Source organism: Barbus barbus, assembly GCF_936440315.1.
Source record: "Barbus barbus genome assembly, chromosome: 32".
Lineage (NCBI taxonomy): Eukaryota > Metazoa > Chordata > Actinopteri > Cypriniformes > Cyprinidae > Barbus > Barbus barbus.
Genome location: NC_136760.1, coordinates 20,412,045 through 20,432,836, shown reverse-complemented (window position 1 = coordinate 20,432,836; position 20,792 = coordinate 20,412,045). Strand labels below are relative to the sequence as shown.

Below are 20,792 nucleotides of genomic sequence, written 5' to 3'. Positions count from 1 at the left end.
AGTTTGGTAAACGCTACCGCAGAATAACATGGAATGATGAATCGTCACATAAAAAAAAAAACAGCATCATAACGTAAATTTTCGTTTCATGTTGACTTTAAACTTACAATATATTGTGACTGATCGATTTAGTTGTCACAGCATTTTCACTTTCTTTGTGCACAAATTACGTGCTGGAAACCTGTTGCGTGACGTCAAGTCAGGGCACAAATTAAAACTCCAGCTAAAGCCCACTCACACATCTGTCTCTGTCCTGGCGTACAGGAACAAACATTTACAAAAGTATACATATTTATCATCCCTTTCCAAACTCTGATAATGCATGCACATCTCTGTCCTTTCTCTTTCTGTATTATTCACTGTCATGAGCTGTGATCGGAGTCTAAATAAAAACATCCTTCCCTGGCTACACGTCAACCGTCTTCCTCATCCCTCTCCTGATCCAAGACACTCCCTAAAAAACTCTAACCAACCCTTTCCTCTTTTTCCGATTCTCCTGCAGTATTCCCTCTCTGGAACCTGATATGCTGACCGCCTGCTTTTATTTATTGAACAGGTCTGATTTCATGCCAACAATAGGGGGAGGGGGAGGATATGCGGGGAGGTGGGTCACTCCCTGCCTCTCTCTGCTATTGCAACAGACATTCAGGGCTGGAAGCTTCCATATTGTGGTACAGGTCTGCTGTTTTTTATATTACTGTCGGGTGTTTACGGCACTGGCAATTGTGTGTGCCCACAGTCAGGCACGTGAGCGTTGCATCCATTTAAAAACAGCCCTAAATGAGGATCATTCTAGATGAGCTCAAGCTCTCAACATGGGAGAAAATGCAGCAGATTTTGAAAGGATCAAGGTTGTGGGAAGCAATAATGTCATGCAATAACAGCAAGAATCAATAAGGCTAATACAACTCCAATGAAAGAGGATATATATTACAGGATGTGGGCTGTGTCCAAAACTGCCTCTCAGTCAATTAATTAACAGAAAGTTTTTATATAACAGTACCTACTAAAAGTCGCTTTTGAGACACTATAACATCACATCTAATGATCAAGAACCAATTCAAGTGAGCATTAGAGATAACCATGCATATATTTAGTGAATCCACAGGGCTCGCAAAATTTGAAAATCCCTGGTAGCCCTTCGGGCAGGTACCCTTCAGATTTTGGTAGCCCGAAAATTAATTTAACTAGCCCAAATAAAATAAAGACCATAAATGTCAATCAAAAACATTTTCAATACACAAAACTCTTTCCTTGATATTCGTTGATATTTATTTTACTATTTACAAGGTATCTGCAGAATTCTTAATCTATTTAAGGCAATTTGAAAAATTATTTCTTATACCATTTAACGTATTTAAAAACTCTTCAATTTAGTTGTATCGAATTGAAGGACCCGTGGGAGCAATGTTCCCTCTAATTGTTTTTCTTGCTGAGCAAAACTTTTCTCTATTGGGCGGACATTTCAGGCACCTGAGCAAAAGCATTCTTTATACCAGACCTGTACAGCACGCACACAAAAAAAGTGTGTAACTTTTAACTTTAATGTGCTATTTATATTTGATTTGACCCTTGATGTAACTAAATGATGTACATTTCAGGTTACCTGAGAAAACATTTTTACTGTACAATACACTGCAGTTCAAAAGTTTGGATCAATAAAGTTGTTTAAAGAAGTTTCTTATGCTCATCAAGGCTGTATCTATTTGATAAAAAATACTGAATATTATTTCACAAAATAATATTGTGAAATATTATAGCAATTTAAAATAAATGTTTTCTATTTTAATATACTTTAAAATGTAATTAATTCCTGTGAAGCAAAGCAGTATTTTCAGAGTCACATGATCCTTTAGAAATCATTCTAATATGCTGATTTTAAATCAATGTTGGAAACAGTTGCACTGCTTTTTTATTTTTTATTATACTGTATTTTTTGGGACCTGTGATATTTAAAAAAAATAGTTAAAAAGAACAGTGTTTAGTCAAAATAAATATTTTGTGTTACAATATAAACTATTCAAAAGTTTGGGGTCAGAAATTCTTTTCTTTCTTTTTTAAAGATACTTAATTTTTTAAAGAAAGTTAATCTTTATTCAGCAAGGATGTGCTAAATGCATAAAATGGATAGTAAAGACTTCTATTGTTAGAAAATATTTCTATTTTGAATAAATGCTGTTCTTTTAAACGTTTTATTAATCAAAGAATCAAAGAAAAAAGTAACACAGGTCCCAAAAAAATATTAAGCAGCACAACAGTTTCAACACTGATAATAAATCAACATATTAGAATGATTTCTGAAGGATCATGGGACACTGAAGACTGGAGAAATGATGCTGAAAATTCAGCTTTGATCACAGGAATAAATGCTATTTTAAAGTATAGGTATTAAAATAGGAAACCAATATTAGAAATTGCAATAATATTTCACTATATCACTGTTTTTTTGCCTGAGCACTGCTATTCTTTCCCTTTTACTGGCGGCATTCAATCAAATGGCTTCCCAACTCATTTGTGTGTGCGCGAGGCACATTAGTTCTTCTGCGTGGTCGCATGCGCTCAGCTTAGAGGGAACACTGTGTGGGAGCCCTGTATTTAAGGTAGCCCATCGGGCAGGGCAGTGATACATTTTGGTAGCCCGACTGGAAAATACAATAGCCCCGGGACGTCGGACTAGCGATTTTGCGAGCCCTGATCCAACAATGTTATTTTCAGTAGAATTGCAATCATTATTTGATAAAAACGAAACAAAAAGGAGGCTTGACAACCATGATGTGACCCAAAATTATGTGATAAACAATGTGATGGGGAAATAAGACTGTACACCTCTTATATTGAATCTTGGCAGGATAACCCATTATTTTGCAACCTACACAAAATTCGTCAATTTGTTCAGCTTGACACAAACTCATACTCACATAATTATAAGAGACAATGTAAGAAAACAGACCGTTTCAAGGCAAGACATTTTCAAATCCTCAGTTCTACAATGATTCTATTCTCTAAATTAAAGTAATAGTCCAAAAATGACATCAATTAGGACTGCTCTTTTCCATACAATTACATTGAACAAGAATGAAGCTTTCAAGCATCAAAAATGACACAAAGCACTATGAAAATCTTATAAAATGTATCCATAAGACAACTGTACTGTACATTCTTCTGATGTCTTACAACAGCTTTGTGTAAGAAACAGACAAAACCTTAAGTTTTAATTTATGGAAACTTGACATAATCGAAGTAGCACCGTCCTATTATTGAACAAAACATTTTTTGTCAGATTTTTTCTATGAAACGGGTGAAATGGTTTACAAAACCAGTCTAAATTATTTATTTTCAATCTGATATGGTTCTCCTCGAGTTGAACACACCAAGCGATTTTTTCACAGTAGTTAATAGCTCACTAAGGAGAAGATCATCACTGAATAACAACTTAAATTTGAGTCAAACATGGACAATTTTTTGATACATTTACAATTTTTGAAATCTGAATGCTTCAGTTCTATTCAATGTTTCAAAGAGCAACTAGCATGGTCTTTAGAATTTCTCCTTTTGTGTTCTACTGAAGAACGTAAGTCATAGCCTACACGTTGAAAATGACATGAGGGTGAAGAAATAATGACAGAAGATTAATTTTTGTAACTACTGCCCCTTTAAAGCAGTATTCATGTCATTTACACATTTTCTAACTTCTGTGTTTCTCAATGCTTCTGCTTTGTAATTTAAGTAATTTAAGACAACAGAGCTATAGTTATCTCGTTCTCAAAACACTCTCGCACGGCTCTTACTTCACTTCTCAGAGCTCCCAAACTTCCGCATTCCATTGTTTTCTCTGGGTGCAATGTTTCTAGGCTGACTTCTCAAAAACGAGGATGGGAGGTGTATCTCTTGGCAGGTCCAAGTGGAGTTGTATGGGGAAATCCAAGGTTCACAAGAGACCGTGCATGGGGAACATTCTCTGTACAAACACTGTCTTGAAAAACACAACCCAGATGGACATGGTTACTGTGGAGACCAAGAGGTTTGCAAGTCTGTGTGAGAGAGGACTTTCTGAAATGTCACATTCTCCCAGACACACCTCCCCCGGCAAACACAACCTTGAGAGGCTGTTCTTTATTTACAGGCTATGCAGAAAACAATCTCCTACAGAGCATCTAATGAGGCTACTGGACTACAGCCCAACGCTGAGGCTTAAAGAAGCTCAAAAGATTTGCAAAGAACAATTTTTTTTCCACAGACCATTCAAGAAAAACAAGACAAAACTATCAAATAATTATCTATGAGAATGTGAAACACCTAAAATACCACAAGTAAGCCCCTTTTTGGACAGTGATGGTTCCTGTTAACGTTTATGAAGTTTAGAGCCATTTGCATTAGTGAAATAAGGATCTGAAACAAGTTAGTATTACTTTACATGGTGACTAGGGCCATCATTTGACAGAAAAAAAAACAACAACTCAGAAGTATAAAAGACGAGAGACATTTAGTTGGCCCTAGGTGTGTGAATCTTTGGGTAAACAGCTAAACAGCATTTCCCAAAAGCAGGTATGGTCGCAAGTTCCGTCATTACCAATAGAGTTCAATGGAACTAACGACCATAGTTAGCTAACGATGATTTTGGGAAACGCACCCCAGTTCGATTCACAGGTTTTCAATTCAATAACGCTTTATGTAAACAGAGAACAATTCTGTTTCCTGAATAAATGAGATTCATTTTTATTCACAATTTATAGGTTTCTGATCTGATTCAACTAACAATGGAATTTATTTCTACTCATGATTCATAGGTTTTTTATTTGATTCAAAATGATTTTGCAAATTGAGAATTATTTGATTCTATTTGCAATGAAATTCAATTCAACAAGTTTTTGATTTGATTCAATAATTTATTTATTAATTATTATTTCTATTTCTCAATTAGATTGGATTTAATTCTAATTAAAATGTACAGGTTTTTGATTCAAAATAAATTTGATTCAATGGAATTTATATTGATTCCATTTTATTCATGAGTCCATATGCCATAATAGCCTAGTATTTTTGAGAACTGTGAGGACACAAACAATGCTTCACTGTTTCCATTCATTTGCGAATATACTGTAACTACTTTAATGGTTACTTAAATAACAAATGAAACATTTTCTAATCATGATAGCATTTTAAACCCATTAATGCTCAAACCAAATGATTTACAATTCCAAAAACTATGTTTCCAGCATGATGCATATGAATCAACAGAATTTGTAACTGGACACTTATGAAATTTTGTTTAGCAAACTGAAACAACTCCATAAAGACCAAAATACAGAACTTTACAATGTACCACATATATACTATTTTGACTTTGCCATTTAGGCAGCACAAAGGCATATGTTAGCACTGACTCACTGAGAGAGGTTTCATTTAGATCCATGTGAAGCTGGCTATAGAACAGTGATATAAACTACTATCTGGCTCTTACAAACACAAAAGAAAATCATCCACCACGGGCCACAACTTCTCAAAAACCAAAAAGCAAGGACTAAAACACAATAGACATAGGCAGTCCAAATGCCACATCCATCTCAGATTCATTTTAACTGTGCTTCACTTGTATCACCTCTGGTGTGGCGTTGCAAGTAGTATGTACCATATCTAGCAGAGTCACATGACTTGGCTCCACATGACCTCTATCCTATACCCTAATCTGACAAGTTCCATTCTTCTTGGAGTCAAAGAGAGGAGTTCATGTGCAATACAAGCAGCACAAGGTCCCAAGAACACAGCTGGTGTTCTAGACAAATGGCAGCCATCAGTTGTTGCACGAATAGTAGTATCCACTGAATTGGAATGGTGCACATGACATAAAAACAAACTCATATCAATTACAGTACGCCAGCTGAGAGATGCAATGTAAGCTTACTGTTGAGTCAAGGAGTCTCAGTGGACAATAATATTCTCTCATACAGACAATGCCATATCTCAATTCCCTGATGATTTATGTCGTCATTTTTCCAATGTCAGTTGTGGCTGGAAAAGAATGCCAGGAATGTTCCCAACTTTCTTTTCTCTGGGCTATAGTGGAGTAGAGTGAAGTCTCTACATGTTATGAACATAACCTGCACTCTACAGCGAATCTAATCAAAATGACATCTGGTAATGGAGGCAATCACAAATACAATTTTGAGAGGCAGGTGATGTTTTGCAGGACAGCTGTAGTGCATCAATGCATTAGCTGCTGTCATGTTTACAAGCTGCTACTTATAATATCAACATAACCTGGCTCGAATGACAAGCATAGACAGGGAATACTACTGCTGTCAATATTAATAATTCAAACCCTCCACGTGCAACAAGGAACGTAGTCTCTACATGTAGTTTTCTACAACAACACCTAAGTGTTATGGAGCATTTTAAATATACTGTATTCAAATATATTCAAAGGAGCACTAACAGAAACTGCCACAAAACAGCTTATTCATACACTGATCTCTCTTTCTCTATTTTATTTTACTTTATAATTTTAATTTTATGTATATATATATATATATATATATATATATATATATATATATATATATATATATATATATATATATATATATATATATATATATTTATTTATTTATTTATAATCATATATATAAACTTCTTATAAAGATATACATATATTTTGTATATAATAATATTTTGCATTTCATTCTAGGTCCAATTAATAGCTTGTAATGCCAGAAAAATGGGTACAGCATAATGTCTCATTTCTGTGTGATATAAAAACATGGTTATTTTGTCAGCAATATAAGACCTTTTTTTATTTTATGTTTATGTATTGTAATGATAATTCAATAAATTTAGCTTAATATCAGTTTGAAACAATCCTGTAGTCTTAATTTATTAATTGACATTAATGTTTGTCAACACTTATTTTTCAATACAATAGTAAATAATTGAACCATTATTTTTGTATCTGATTATGCTGGTCCGACTCCATAGTGAGTCATTGATGAGAAATAAAAAATTACATTGAGGCAGAATATTTAGAATAATTCAAAATAAATTAATTACATCCGTTTTGTATACTGCTTGTCTTGTTAGTGCATATTTTTTAACATCATCGTCTACTGAAAGCTCTAAAGACAAAGGCCTAAACCGGTTTCACAGGTACCAACTGTACCAGTGAGGTCTGAATGACAAACAACACAACAATGTTTGAGTAAATCGGATTTCAAAACAGACAAATAAGAGCGTTCCGTTAATCTTTGGGTAAATACAGCACCGTTACACTGGCCAACACCTATACAAGTGTATTTTGTGCTGATGAATAGCAAACATAGTTTGATTTAGGTGAATGAATGGTGTCCCAAAGTCTGACACACTACTGCTCTCACAGCAAGAGAGACAACTGACTGAACAGTTGCTATTTGACAGGTGACAAGATCATCAAACCTACATGCCGTTTCAATTGGCTTGTGGTCCTTTAAAATCTATACTGTTACTGTTCAGTTGATTGATATGGATATTTATGGTTTACCATAGTTGCCACAGAGTCACCACATTTGAATAAATGATTCATGCTTTCCTGCAAATGCAAGCAAACCTAACCTTGCTAAAAAATAACACATCCTTGTCTAAGCTGGTTTGCTGGCCTCCAAGCTTGATCCAGTTTGTCTGATTTTAGCTATTTCACCTGGTCAGGAAACTGGGTTGTTGTCAACCAATTAACCCCCGGTTTCACAGACGAGGCTTAAGCCTAGTCCTAGACTAAAATGTAATTCTTAGCTGTTTCAACTGAAATAAACTTGCACTGATTGATCTTAAAATATATCAGTGCCTTTGTTTTGTCTCAAGATACACCCCAGTAATGTTTTTTTCTAAGCATGTTTATTAAAATTACTTAAATTTCCTAATTGAACTATGGCCTAATCCTGGCTTAGTCTAAATCCTGTCTGTGAAACCGGGCCTAAGACTCATAAAACCAGTTTACCGTCAGCCTGGTTAGGCTGCGAGACCATCATCTAAAACAGGGGTGGGGAACGTTGATCCTGGAGGGCCGGTGTCCATGCAGAGTTTAGCTCCAAACACACCTGAACCAGCTAATCAAGGTCTTTAGGGGCATGTTTCATAAAACAAGTTTACCAAATAAGCCAGGCTTATTTAAGTTAGTCTGACTTATTTTGAACCAAATCAACCGACAATAAGTCAGACTAACTGAAATAAACCTGGTTTTATTTGGTAAACTTGTTTTGTGAAACAGGATGCAGTTAGGCATTTTTTCCCCAGGTGTTTTCAGGGTTGGAGCTAAACTCTGCAGGAGAGTGGCCCTCCAGGATCAATGTTCCCCACCCCTGATCTAAAACCAATTTAGACCAGCAAAACATCTTAAACTGGTTTAAGTTTTTCCTTTCTTGTATATTTAGCTCACTGAAGCATTTCACTGAATGAATGGACTTCCTGAACTAATACGCCCCCTTCACTGAACTAAAAGTTTTGCGTATCACCCTCAGCTTTTTAATCAATGACATTTAACGAATCAATTTAGCGAAGATTCAATCAGTGACTCACAAAGGAGCCTCATTGACTGTAACAGTGTGACCTGTTGAAAGAGCAACAGAACGAATCGATTCAGAAGATTCGAATCACTAAACATAATCGAAATCCACAGCACTAGCGGATAATCGTGTTTTATAAAGGAAAAAATAAAGTAGATGTACATGTTAGTCGATGCAAATATATGCCACGGCATTCCCTCAGCACCGCTACATATGCAAAATACAGCAGTATAAGAGTTTCAAACAGAAGACACGATGTTAGAACTAAACCACTCGCGGTTTATCTCCAGTTCAGGATGTAACCGAAGCTACCATTAAAACCCCTACAAGACTACGAGATTCATATAGGATTAAATACAAGATTTCACTTACCTGTGTGAACACAAACGCCCTCAATGCGATTAGACTGCTTTGCTGAAAAGGCTCAACCAAAAACCAACAGCAAGGGAACTTTCCCTATCCAGTGGATGCTCGTTTCCCTTCTGCCATTAACTTTGTATCATTCAATGTTGCTTAGAAGTCAAACATCAGACGAAGGCAACAGGCGTTTCCCCCTCCTGTCATTACTTGGCTCACACGTTGCAGTTGGTTATCTACGCCACGGAGGGATCAGCTGTCATCCCAATGAAAATCCCTCCATGCTGACATCAACATCAACACACCACCCTCTGCTGACACCACCCCCGAGCGCAGGGCTGCCTTCATCATGCCTGAAGGAAATTCCTAATAACACAAGTTATTACGTGTCTGCGTTTTAAAATGAGGGAAATAATACAGTGGAATTAGTCTGTACCGCTAATCTGAAACATCATGATATCGTGATATTTTATTCCACTTTTCTGTAATTACACTACGCGCCATATAAAGGCAACCTGAAGTCAAAAGGTTTGTTACATTATTTTACCCTAGATGTGATTTTTATAGATTTTAAAAATGATGTAGGTTGCAAAAACGTTTAAACAAAAGATTATAAATGTTTGTTCATCTCTGGGCAATCATGGCATGTAGACTTTTAGAAAAAGAAAAAACACACTTTTCACACTAACAAAACTAACTATTTGTCTACTAATAGTGGACATGCATGCACCATGCATTTTAAGGAACTTATTTGGTAAAAAAATAAAAAATAAAGAAACTTGAAAAACTTAAATAGGGCAGAATTGCTTGTGGCATGACTTTTGTTTGGGGGAAATTATTTTCACAAAAATATAGAAATGGTTTATGTATATTTTATTTTATGCATATTAAATTATTATGTAATATCACACATTTATATTTTTGTATTTTAATATTACTGGGGACATGAGTATGCGACAAAGGGCATGTAAGAAGTAGAGATAAAACGTTTCAAATGACCATGATATAACAAACAGAAAAATGCTTTACCAGTTTTAACAAAATCAGTCCTTGTAATGTAAAAGTACCCAGAGTTGAAGAAACAGCATTATATTGTCTAATGTTCAGATACAGAAGCTAATGCTGTCTGAGTATGGTTTCAAGGCTCTCTGAGATATTTTGCATTTGATGATAGTTGGTGGAAAGGACAGCTTTATTGCTTTGTGTAGACTCATCATTCTCAATATTATTGCAACAAGGGAACATAATGTTTTAAGACACTGCCAGAAGTAAGGTTATGTTTGCTTTCTTATATATAGAAACAATGAAAGGAAGCTGCCTTGAGGCCCTTGTTTGTAAGGTAGTGCAGAATGGTTACGTCAGATTTTAACCTCTAAATAACTCGCATCATTCTGTGCACAATCCAGTCATCACCAATAACTGTCACTTGACTTGGATTCCCTTTTAAATTCAGTTACAAAACTCAAGCCAAGTGGGTATCCTCTAGACTACAGTGAGGGCAGATAATAACAGCTGCTGTGTGGGTTTCATTGTCGCATTCAGCTCTGTGTTGTAAGCTGCTCTGACACAACATGCCCACAGCATCTATGAGAAAATGCCAGATCTGTCATATCCTGGAAGCATGAAAAGCGTCTGTTGTCCTCTCCTACTGTGACATTTTCATTGAGAAAGACCATGTGAGCTTGAGCTTTTTGTTGCCATTCATTCTTGTTGATGTATTCATGAACTTTGTGTCACTGAAGCACTCTCATTTACAATGAAATCCTGTCACTTCATTTTGCAAATGTTTGGACAGTTTGTTCATGGACTGTAAATGAAAGACTGTTGATCTTCTCATTGGAAGCAGACCACTAATATGTGGTATGAATCATCATTTTTTTCTTGGCACACTTTTTCTAAATTTCCTTCATTTTCAGTCTCATTGACGGCGCAGCTCTCCAAACATCATTATTCTTGGTTATGAGAGATGAAGTATTGCTCACATTTTCCAGAGACTTCTAATCCTCATGCGCAACATTCCTGGAGTACATTTTCCTTTTTCCTGTTATTCAGAGGGCACTGTTATTCTGTTTCTGTTTATAACCAGGAAGAACACAGGAAAATATTAGCACTGTTTACTTTACATGAATATTTGCATCTAAAGCAAATGTATTTTTGATGGATCATTTTGTTGAAACATTCACTTCAGAATTAAAAACACGGAATAATCAGTTATTGTACATATTCAGTCTGTCTTGATGTTCTTGAACTGAATGTTCTTGCACTATTCAGGAATATCATACTGAATACTGAAAAGTAGCCTACATTTTCTGGTATTAAAATACTAAATTATAGTTTTTTAAGCTGCTGGTTTAAAAAAAAAAAAAATTGGCGAGCACAGTTTCTTTATTTGAATGTTTTTCCTGTTGAACCTGGAAATTAGAGTAGGAAATATCAAAGGGAATTTTAGCTCCACATCTTTTGTTACTATGTTTTCTGGTATATTCAACACTTTTAAGTGGAGTAATAGCATTGGCCTGACCGAACCACTACAGCACTGACCCCTAGTGTTCCTGTGGCTTCAGTAAACATGAGTATGCTTACAGTTGAGGATTTATTAATAATCAGATTATTTCTTAAATATGCATTGAATACAGTATATTAATTGGAAAACAAATACTAGTTGATATAAAAATACTTTGCAAGCTTCTCAACAAGAGCTTGCATAATCGAGAGGAATGTAGACTTGCAGCTTGATGTTTTTTGAATAATCACATGTCAAGATTTCAGTGCATTGAGAAAATGAGTTCCAGAGAGCAAAAATTGCTCTAGGGGAAAAAAATAATGAATTCTAATATATCTGGGCAACTAGAAGCAAAAATGAAGACCTTCACTCTTTTATGGGGTCTTTGAATTATGGTGTCTATGTACAATGTAAGCATGTCTGCATGCATCTATCTATCTATTTATCTATCTATCTAAAAATATATGCTTACATATTATTCATAGGATAGTTGCCAAGCCTATGAATGAGTCTGCCAATCAGCACTTTGCGTGGTTGTAGAAAAAGCATAGCGTCTTTTATGCGATTTTTACACAGGGATATACTCAAGTTAGCAGATGACTATCTGTACAACCTTATATATTGCTGTTCTAATTTAAGCAAAGAACTTCACCTGAACTGCTTAATAGTATTCACTTCAAATTAAGAGTTTAGGAAGTGCATGGCACTTTGCAGGCAGATGGTGAACTAAAATATGCCTCGTTTAATGAAACATCACATATTCACATTTAAAGATCATATGAAGAAAATATATATGCATGTGATTTTTTTTTTTTTTTTTTTAATCAGAGTAAGTGCGTATTCAGTAGCTTAATGAAAATTTAAATACATTTTTATAAATATTCACACATGCTCATTACATTAAACATTCATATTCCAAAAAACAAATTGTCAAAAGAGTAGATAAAAAGACCAACCTTATTTTAAATGATAAAATGTTTATTTTATTATTATTATTATCCACATGAGATGAATCTTATACTGATCGACCTCTTACCATATTCAGACATAATTTCCAGTAACAGTCCATCTAAATGTCTCCATTAATCTATGATTAATTTCTCATAGAAAGAGAAATATCTTTAGTTTACAGTACATTACCTACTTTTTCCCGGTTTCTTTATAATCCAAGCCATTATAAGACATACATATATATTTAAGCTCCACAAGAACATGAGAGCAATATATGGATTTCACAATGAAAACACACTTTTATGCATTTATACAAACAACAGAGAATCTACATGACATAGTAAAGTGAGGTTCGTCACAGTGAGAGTCCATGTTTCCCTTTGTTGTTCTTCAGTTTAAAAAGCAATGACTTGTTTTGTCTATGTAGTTCTTGCTCTTTATCTTGGGCCAAGGTTGGTCGGAGGCATTTTAGCCGTTGATGAACCTTTCTTGTTGGGATAAGCTTTAATGTTCAAGTTTGTCCCTTTTGGTTGAACTTTCAAATAGAAATCCAACTGGAAAGAAGAACAAAATATTTTAGTCTATTATTGAAAAAAGTCAGTAATGAATAGTGTATTTGTGATTTTGTTTATCACCTGTACAGCTTCAGCCGGTCCCACTGTTACTGTTTTGGTAAAAGGTTGGTAACCTAGTGCAGAAGCTGTCACTGTGTAGGTACCCGGCAAGAGCAGACGGAAATAGTCTCCATCCATTCCTGAAACAGCATCAGATACATTAAATGAAGTATCAAAGCTTTCTACAAAATCAGCTTTTAAACGTAGAACAACTCTCACCGCTGGTGATATCATGGTTTATGCCTGCCACAGAGACCACGGCATTGCTAACTGGATTGTTGTTCTCATCATAGACCATGCCTTTAATCCCATGGTGCACCTGGAGGACAGGAGACAGTCCAGATATATATCAATTAAGCTTTCGGTTGCCGTCAGGCACTGCACTCAAAGTGGTAAACCGATTCCATCCATTACTTTAAATGTGCTGCCGAGCAGTGTAGTGTTACTTGAACTCACAACAAGACCCCTGAAGCACCATATCAATTTCACATTATAAGTATCTAGGGACAGGTTCATTACCTGTTAGTGCCATGGAGAACCAATTTGTCTGTCTTACCTGTATTTGCTAGAATACTGGCCTCCTTTTTCTTGTTTGCTTTTGAATACAAAGCTCTCTCTCAATTTGCTACATGTTTTGAATGCAGAGATGGAGTTTGAACTTCTACTTGATTCATTACAGGCAGACAGAGCTGAGACTAAAACAGTGAAACAGTCAAATGTGAGACAAGAAGTTCCTCACCTGCTCCATGTAGGACACTAGAGCCTCTCTGTTGGCCAGCCACTCACTGGTGAGAGCCTTCGCTGGAGGAAACTTATCACAGCTGAGTTCCAGAGTAATCTCAAAGCAGTTTGTGTGGAGGTAGTTGAAGTCCTGCATCCCTTCAGAGACATTGAGCGATAATTCTTCTTAAATCACACATTAAATATATATTACATATTTCAGTGTTGGCCAGGGTCAGAAATTAACTAGTGTTGGAGTCAAAAAATGCCACAAAAAATGAGAAAGATGCTCCACATATCTAAAGTATTCAGTGTTTTTTAAATCAAACATTTTGGAATATTTGTATTGCGCTCCTAAATTAATATTTTCAAGAAACACAATCACTCATACACAAAAAAAACCCACAACGTGTACACAAAATATGAACAAGAATACTGTTAACATGTTCATGCGTTACCATTTTCTGCTGTATTTTTTTATGCAAAAATTGTTTAATTTCATTTAAGTTTTGTAATATGAAAATCAATTTGAATTTTTGCCCCAAGAAGAAATTACTTTCTGACTAACACACTTACTAGTGAAATAGCTCTAATCTAGAAAACACTTTAGTTTCTTGTAAGATAAATGTGCTTGTAATTCCCAAATTTCAGCTAAATTACAAGGCTTCTAGATGAGACAAAACCACATGCCTTGTTGAAGTAATTGACTGAGAACTGTGGTATGTAAAATATAACCCACCCTTAGACAGTGAGTACCAGCTGGCTCCATTTGTGATTCCTTCATCAAAGTAATCGCCGCAGTTCCAGCCCTTATGCATCCAGCTGTGGGCATAGGAGTACGTCTTCGCCAACTAAACACACATAATGCATAAACACAAAAATCTGTAAATATTCAGCAGAGAATTGGGAAAAAAAGTGCATTATTTCTGTGGAATTACTCTGCTGGAAAAAAACATCTTAAATCAGTCTAAGCTGGGCTGTTTGTCTAAATTGATCTAATTTGGCTGGTATTACTGGGATTTTGGCCACTTTTCAGCTGATAAAACATTTTAAACCAGCACAATGAAATGGAGTTGCAAAAATAATGTCTGATTTCAAAACAGGCTTCACGAACACTCCCCACATCAGCCATTGGTCAAGCTAACAGATAACCCCGCCCCCCATAAACACACCATTGGTTGAGTCTGTGTTGCCTCTGTAATGCTTTAATAATGCCACACAATCACAGTGATTACAATTTTTCAGGAAAATAAACTTATAAATGGCCTTCATTTGCTAATTGTTTCTGGACATTTCACTTTTTAGAAAGTAGAAAATTATACACTTAACGTTTAAATTAAAAAAACAACAACATACCTTTCTAAATATTTTATCATCAGGGGTAGCCGAGTATGATGTTCTGCCTCTTATCCGGGGTTCGCGAGACCTATCAAAGGGGTAGTTAGCGACTATAGCACCACCGTGGAGGTTAGCCGACAAAATAAAGTTGTAATTCTGCATCCATTTTATCACCGCTAAAGTCTCCGGCTCAACCTACAAGAACCAGGAATAGAGAAAAAAACTTTCCGATTAGAAAACACGCATGCTGTGTGCATTATTTCAGGCTTTGTTTTAAGTTTTTGTGCCATGACACTCCGACAGTGTTCTGGATATTCCTTTAGCTCTGTTATCTGAGAAATCTGACATGTGGTAATGTATCCCACAAGAGGTGAAGGGATAATAAACCTCCACCTGGCCTTGTTGTATTAAGTAAGATCACTCTGGCCGGCTCCTTGGAGATGGCTGCTGGGTATTGATCCCCTTTTTGCTCTGTTTTGAGGAGACGTTGTATTTATTATGCATGGATCTGTATATATAAACATCCAAGGGTCCCTTTGGCCTCAGCTGTCATTGAAGAGTCGGGTTTCGTGCTGTGAACTCACACAGATGTTTTTCTCCCTGCTTAGCTCTGTGTAGTGCGAAGCCCACGCTGGGGTCAGAGGGTCACGAGCGGGGTTTGATGTGAGAGTGACAGCTCTTGACTCACAGAGAAATTATTGGAACGTGTCATACTCCTCCAACTGCAGTTCTTCTGTTGTAGTCCTGAGGGATGTCTGGCTGCCAATGAGCATACTTACTTCTCCAAAGCTGGAGTTCTCATTTTAGACTGAGGAAAATAAAGAGTTGTTCCTGGAAAGAGCTGTTTAAATGGTTTGTATTATTCTGATGGGCTCCAAAAGTCTGGCAATTCTTTCATTTTATTGCATAAAATCAAATTCTGTACTATATTTCAAACAAGCATATTTGTGAACTAATCTGTACTAAAGGTCAAATGTTTCTGTTTCCACTAAACCACAAGATTTTCTTTGTAACATTCTTAAGTCGTGATGGATAGCATGGATCTTCACAGATTATTGACTTTATATTACTCAGCAAGTGAAAGGCTAACCAAAATATCCAGAGCTCATGAAGACTAACAGCAGTACAGGCTAAAAAAAAAAAAACATTTAGACAGGCCAAGGCTCTCTATTTTGTGAAAGGTGGGATTGTTGGCGGTTGATAGCAGAACGAGAGCTGGGTGGGTTACTGACAGACTAATGGAGAGCTTCATTTTAGCTGTAAAAAAAAAGTTTACCTGTAAAAACCAAAACGTTTTTCTTCGCAATGCAGGATACTGGCTTTATCCTATTTTTTACTTCAGATTGGAACAGTGATTTATCTGAGTGTATGTATATTGTTATGGCAATAAAAGAAGTCACCCCATGAAAACACACACAGAAAGTTCCTGTAGCTCCACTGGTAGAACGTGATGCTAGTAACACCAATGTCATGGGCAGAACGACACGCAGATAACTGAATCTGGGATTCATTCCCAATCTTTCACAAAGTTCTACACATTACATACACATAACATGCTTATTTAATCATTAAATATTTTGGATAAGTTGAGAGTTTTATACTTTTTGACCCCAAACTTTTGGCCAGTAGTGTAGATAAATGGTTAGCACATGACCTTTAATATATACAAACATTCTGTGCTATCGCAACCCTTACAAAGTGTATCTTAAATTGTCTAAACCTCTTTCCACACTTTCAAATCGCTACACAAGCTCCATGACTAATTGCTTGACCGGTCTCTCCCACTCATCTCATTCTGAGCAGACAGCAGTAGCAGTGTATGTGGCACTGATTAATGCCCACCTGTAGTTCCCAGTTGTCAGGCAGTGGCAGGTGGTGGTTTTGGCCATTGTGCTTCTCGTAGTAATACATAAGAGCATTCAGGTCTGGGAAGTTGCGGTTCAGGTCCACCTCCTTTGCGTTTCCACGTCCCACTAAGTAGCCGTTGAACTCTGGGCCCTGTAAATCAGAGAAAAGAGCAAATCATTTCCGATCCTTTAAGTAACATTTTGGGAAGTATAGCACCTTTTAACATTCTCACTATGTCAGTTGTGAAACTTATACCTCAAGTGGTTTATTGTGCTTGTGTGTATTGCGTAAGCAAGCTAGACAATGTTAAAAAAAATTTATGTTGAGGTGGTTTTTCTCTACTAGTTCATGTCTGGTCTAGTGAGACGCTTGATAACTGGGTGTGTGTGGCCACATTCAACCACCCTTTACTGCTGGACATATAATTAGTCTCTAAGATCAAGAAGGAGTCTGTATTACTGTAATTTTGCGTTCTAGATGTGTGAATGTTGTACAGTAGGTGTATGGATGCTTTGTTCAAGAAAAAAACGTGGTGTGTATTTTTGAGTGCATTGTCTTATATTTGGATGTTATTTTTGTGAGTTTTTCTGGTGTAATTAGTCTCAGAAGAAAGTCAGCAATGCACTCTGGGATATGGCTGATTCCTTCATAACAAACTGGGGGCCTCCAGAGACTTACAACACTCCCACGCCACAGCTGCCATACTAGATAAATAAGTGTATACATATGCATGGTCGCATTCACACCATGAGCTGTTGGGTCATGCATTTAGAAATGTGCCGTTTTAGTACACTTGTTTTACAATGTTGATTAGCTACTAAGGGCTGTATACCTGCCTGGCTGCAACCTCATATCCATCCGGGTTCATCGAAGGAAGGATGTGGATCCGTGTGTCATGGATGAGGTGCGTGATTCGCTCGTTTCCTGCCCGATATTCCTCGCACAGGAACTGGGCTAAGTAGATGAGCAGCTCCCTGCCGAGCACCTCGTTCCCATGCATGTTCCCTACGTACTTGAACTCGGGCTCCACTGAAAAACACAGGTCAGGTGACCACCAGTCAGGAAGTCATGCGGTCATAGGGTCACATACTTGAATAGCATGCAAGCAAACAAGTTCTATGCATGCATATGAAGCAGTTCAGAAGCAACAACCGCATAATTTGAGAGCGAATACGCAATATGAAGCTCTAAAGGGTTGCCTACTAAATATTTAAAGAGATTTTATTATAATAACCTGTATGACTTCCTTTTGTGGAACGCAACATGAGAAATGTACTTTTTTTGATACAATGAAAGCAAATAGAGATATGGTCTCCAGAGAGCACCATAGAAGTAGTTCATACAACTTAAACATTACATTCTTTTGTCTTTTTAAGACATATATGACTTTTATATGAGGAACAGACCTTATTTAGTCACAGAAAATGATTATAGAGTGAGTAAATTATGACAATTTAAATTTTTAGGTGATCTACCCCCTTTAAAACAAATGAGATCATTCTACAATGTGCATGCTTTTGAGTAAGATGACACCATAAATGCTAGTATCAAATATGAATGAATTCAAATTCATTATTTTCCTCCTACAAAAGCTTTCTGAGTGTTTAACAGCGCAGCAGGCCACTCTCATCGAAATTCCTGTCTCACAGCCAGTTGTCAGCTCATTATTCACAATTATCTCTTCTAACAAGTACCAGCAGATTTTCGTTTGTTCTTTTTTGATGTAGAAGTGAGTGACGGCAAGATCGCAAATCTAATTAACCACTGTATGCAGGCAGACTCATCACGGTCTTCCCATTAATCATCAAATAATTAAATTAACAGTGCAGTGCCTCTGCTCAAAGAGTCACTAAACGAGTGACCTTGACATTAACGCATGAAGTGCAAACATTGTTCGGGATCTAAAGGGTCAGGTCAGAACGACTTTGCCCACTCTGCTGTACTGGTTCCTGTTTTTGTACTCCGTGAGGAACATGTATATATCCTGCAATTCTCTCAGAGGTTTTACCTTTGTACTCATATTGCCAAGAGAAGCAGATCTTTACATCTGATGGCAAAGATTCATTTGCTTTTGTAAGCTGATTTATTAATTCCTTTTGTTGATGGATCTTAACTACTTCCAGTAGCTGAGAGCGGAATGTGTTTTGAATTTGAGTGAACAAAGGTCTACAGTCAAGAACAAAAAGTAAAATTTTACTGCAGCAGTTGATTTTTCATATCTCGTAAGATATATTGGAGTTCTGAGATATCTTTTATTCAAGTATCAGACAATTTTCCTAAAATTTTGTGAAAAAGCTCTCAAAAGATACTCTCCTTGAGAGTTTGAAGAGAAATGTTTAAATTTATGTGAAGACTTTTGATTCCAAACTTTGGTCAATCTGAGAACAGTTTAAGAGATTGTTCTCCTCTGGAAATCTAGAAGAGACACATGCAAGATTAATGAGGTCTTGTTCTCAATAGAATCATCTGAGAAGCAGAAGCGTCCATTTCCTCTCCATTTCTAGAAGAAACATTTGAGCTATTAAAGAGTCAAAGAGTCTATCCTGTGGGAATGTTCTCGTTTTAGATCAATGATAAGACTGATGTTTGCTCCTGCCTGCAACAGTTACATATAACTTTTACCACATCTCCAGACACGTATTACCCCCTTAAACCCATTACTGTCCATTCCTGGATGCAATTTACCGTATGTGAGTGTTTGAGTAGCAACAAGATAAATCAAGTAGACGGTCAACATTGGCTGGCCAGAAAACCCAGTGAATAACTGGTCAAAGCTTTATATCAGCAATTCTGTTAAGTGCTCTTCTCAGAAAACAGCCCAAATTATGCAATCAAACCCAAATTATTACTTCACCAATCAGCTCTGGCAGCCCTACAGCTTCAATAGGAACATGCTAGAGTTTGCTTGAGCTATATGGGTGAGGAATTAATGCCTTGGTACAAGAGTAAAGAAAAGACTCACATGCTTCATGGGTGCCAGGATTATCACTGAACTCCAGGACATATAGGTGTCGTCCCTCTACGCTCAGACCGATGCTGTAGATGCGAGTGATGTAGGGGCATTCGCTTTGGACGGCAAAAAGAGCCCTCACCATCTCCTCATAACCATGGTGCTGGAAGTCAGACGCCCTGGTCAGCGAAGCCTCGAGCCCCAGAAGCAGCGCCCCGATCCAGATCAGAGAGCTGCCTGACAGCATGGTCCCAGACTGCTCCGCAAACAGAGCGCCACTTCTTTTCCCTCACTCTCTTTCTCAATCCAGCTCTCCCCGTTTGCCTCCTCCCTCTGGACCTCCTCTCACTCCTGCTTAGAAGAGCAAGTAAGGACGGCCCCTCCTTTCTCTCTCTCTCTCTCTCTCTCGATTCCCTCACTTGTACCATTTGTGTGTGTTTACTCAATTGGCATTGTTGGAGAAGTGAGAGTTTGACATCACATATGACACCTCAACTTTGGCTTTACGCTCCTTGCACAATAAACCTCCCCCTCTAGTGTTTTTCTGAAAGTGCTAGTTGAGCATTTCATTCCTGACATGTGGTTTGTCTCTGACTAGCTTTTAAAATCATGATTACTGGTGATTTAACTAAAGGGGAATAAAAGCAAACAGGAAAGGGGCGAAATGGAGGCTTTATTTTGGGGAAAGGGATGTGATTAGCATTTATTCACCCACTTTCACTCCAACACTAGCTCATTCATTAACTCAAAGTAAACACACTCGGAGCCCGTGAGGTTAGAGCTTCTACAGGGCATTCTGGGAAAAAAGACCATGGGGGACCAAAGGTTTCAAATGAGGGTTGTGGAACTGGCCCCCTGAGGCCCTTTCCCCCAGTCACCTCTACTATAAACCCCAGAAGCTGCTGTCAGTCACACTCATTACAACCTGCATGCGAGTAGGGCAGTTGTTGCTTTGTTACTGAATTTATCTTCATTCTCAATAG

At 37.0% G+C, this 20,792-nt stretch overlaps 2 protein-coding genes across 2 annotated transcripts in view; both read right to left on the bottom strand.

The window, feature by feature from the left end:
* The window catches only part of LOC306852659 (dynamin-binding protein-like), a 52,670-nt gene extending 43,417 nt beyond the window's left edge, over positions 1 to 9,253 (bottom strand). Inside the window, exon 1 of the mRNA XM_079389662.1 lies at positions 8,901 to 9,253. The gene's annotated coding sequence lies outside the window, so the exon portion shown is untranslated. The remainder of the gene's footprint in view (positions 1 to 8,900) is intronic.
* Positions 9,254 to 12,210: 2,957 nt separating this feature from the next.
* On the bottom strand, positions 12,211 to 20,140 carry LOC306852395 (carboxypeptidase N catalytic chain-like). Its single transcript, XM_079389158.1, has 9 exons — positions 19,822 to 20,140; positions 17,692 to 17,888; positions 16,854 to 17,009; positions 15,030 to 15,206; positions 14,413 to 14,524; positions 13,693 to 13,832; positions 13,173 to 13,272; positions 12,975 to 13,093; positions 12,211 to 12,893 (listed from the first exon to the last, which is right to left on the bottom strand). Exons 1-9 carry the CDS (start codon positions 20,054 to 20,056, stop codon positions 12,777 to 12,779), a joined length of 1,353 nt encoding a protein of 450 aa, XP_079245284.1. The 5' UTR covers positions 20,057 to 20,140; the 3' UTR covers positions 12,211 to 12,776.
* Positions 20,141 to 20,792: the final 652 nt, after the last annotated feature.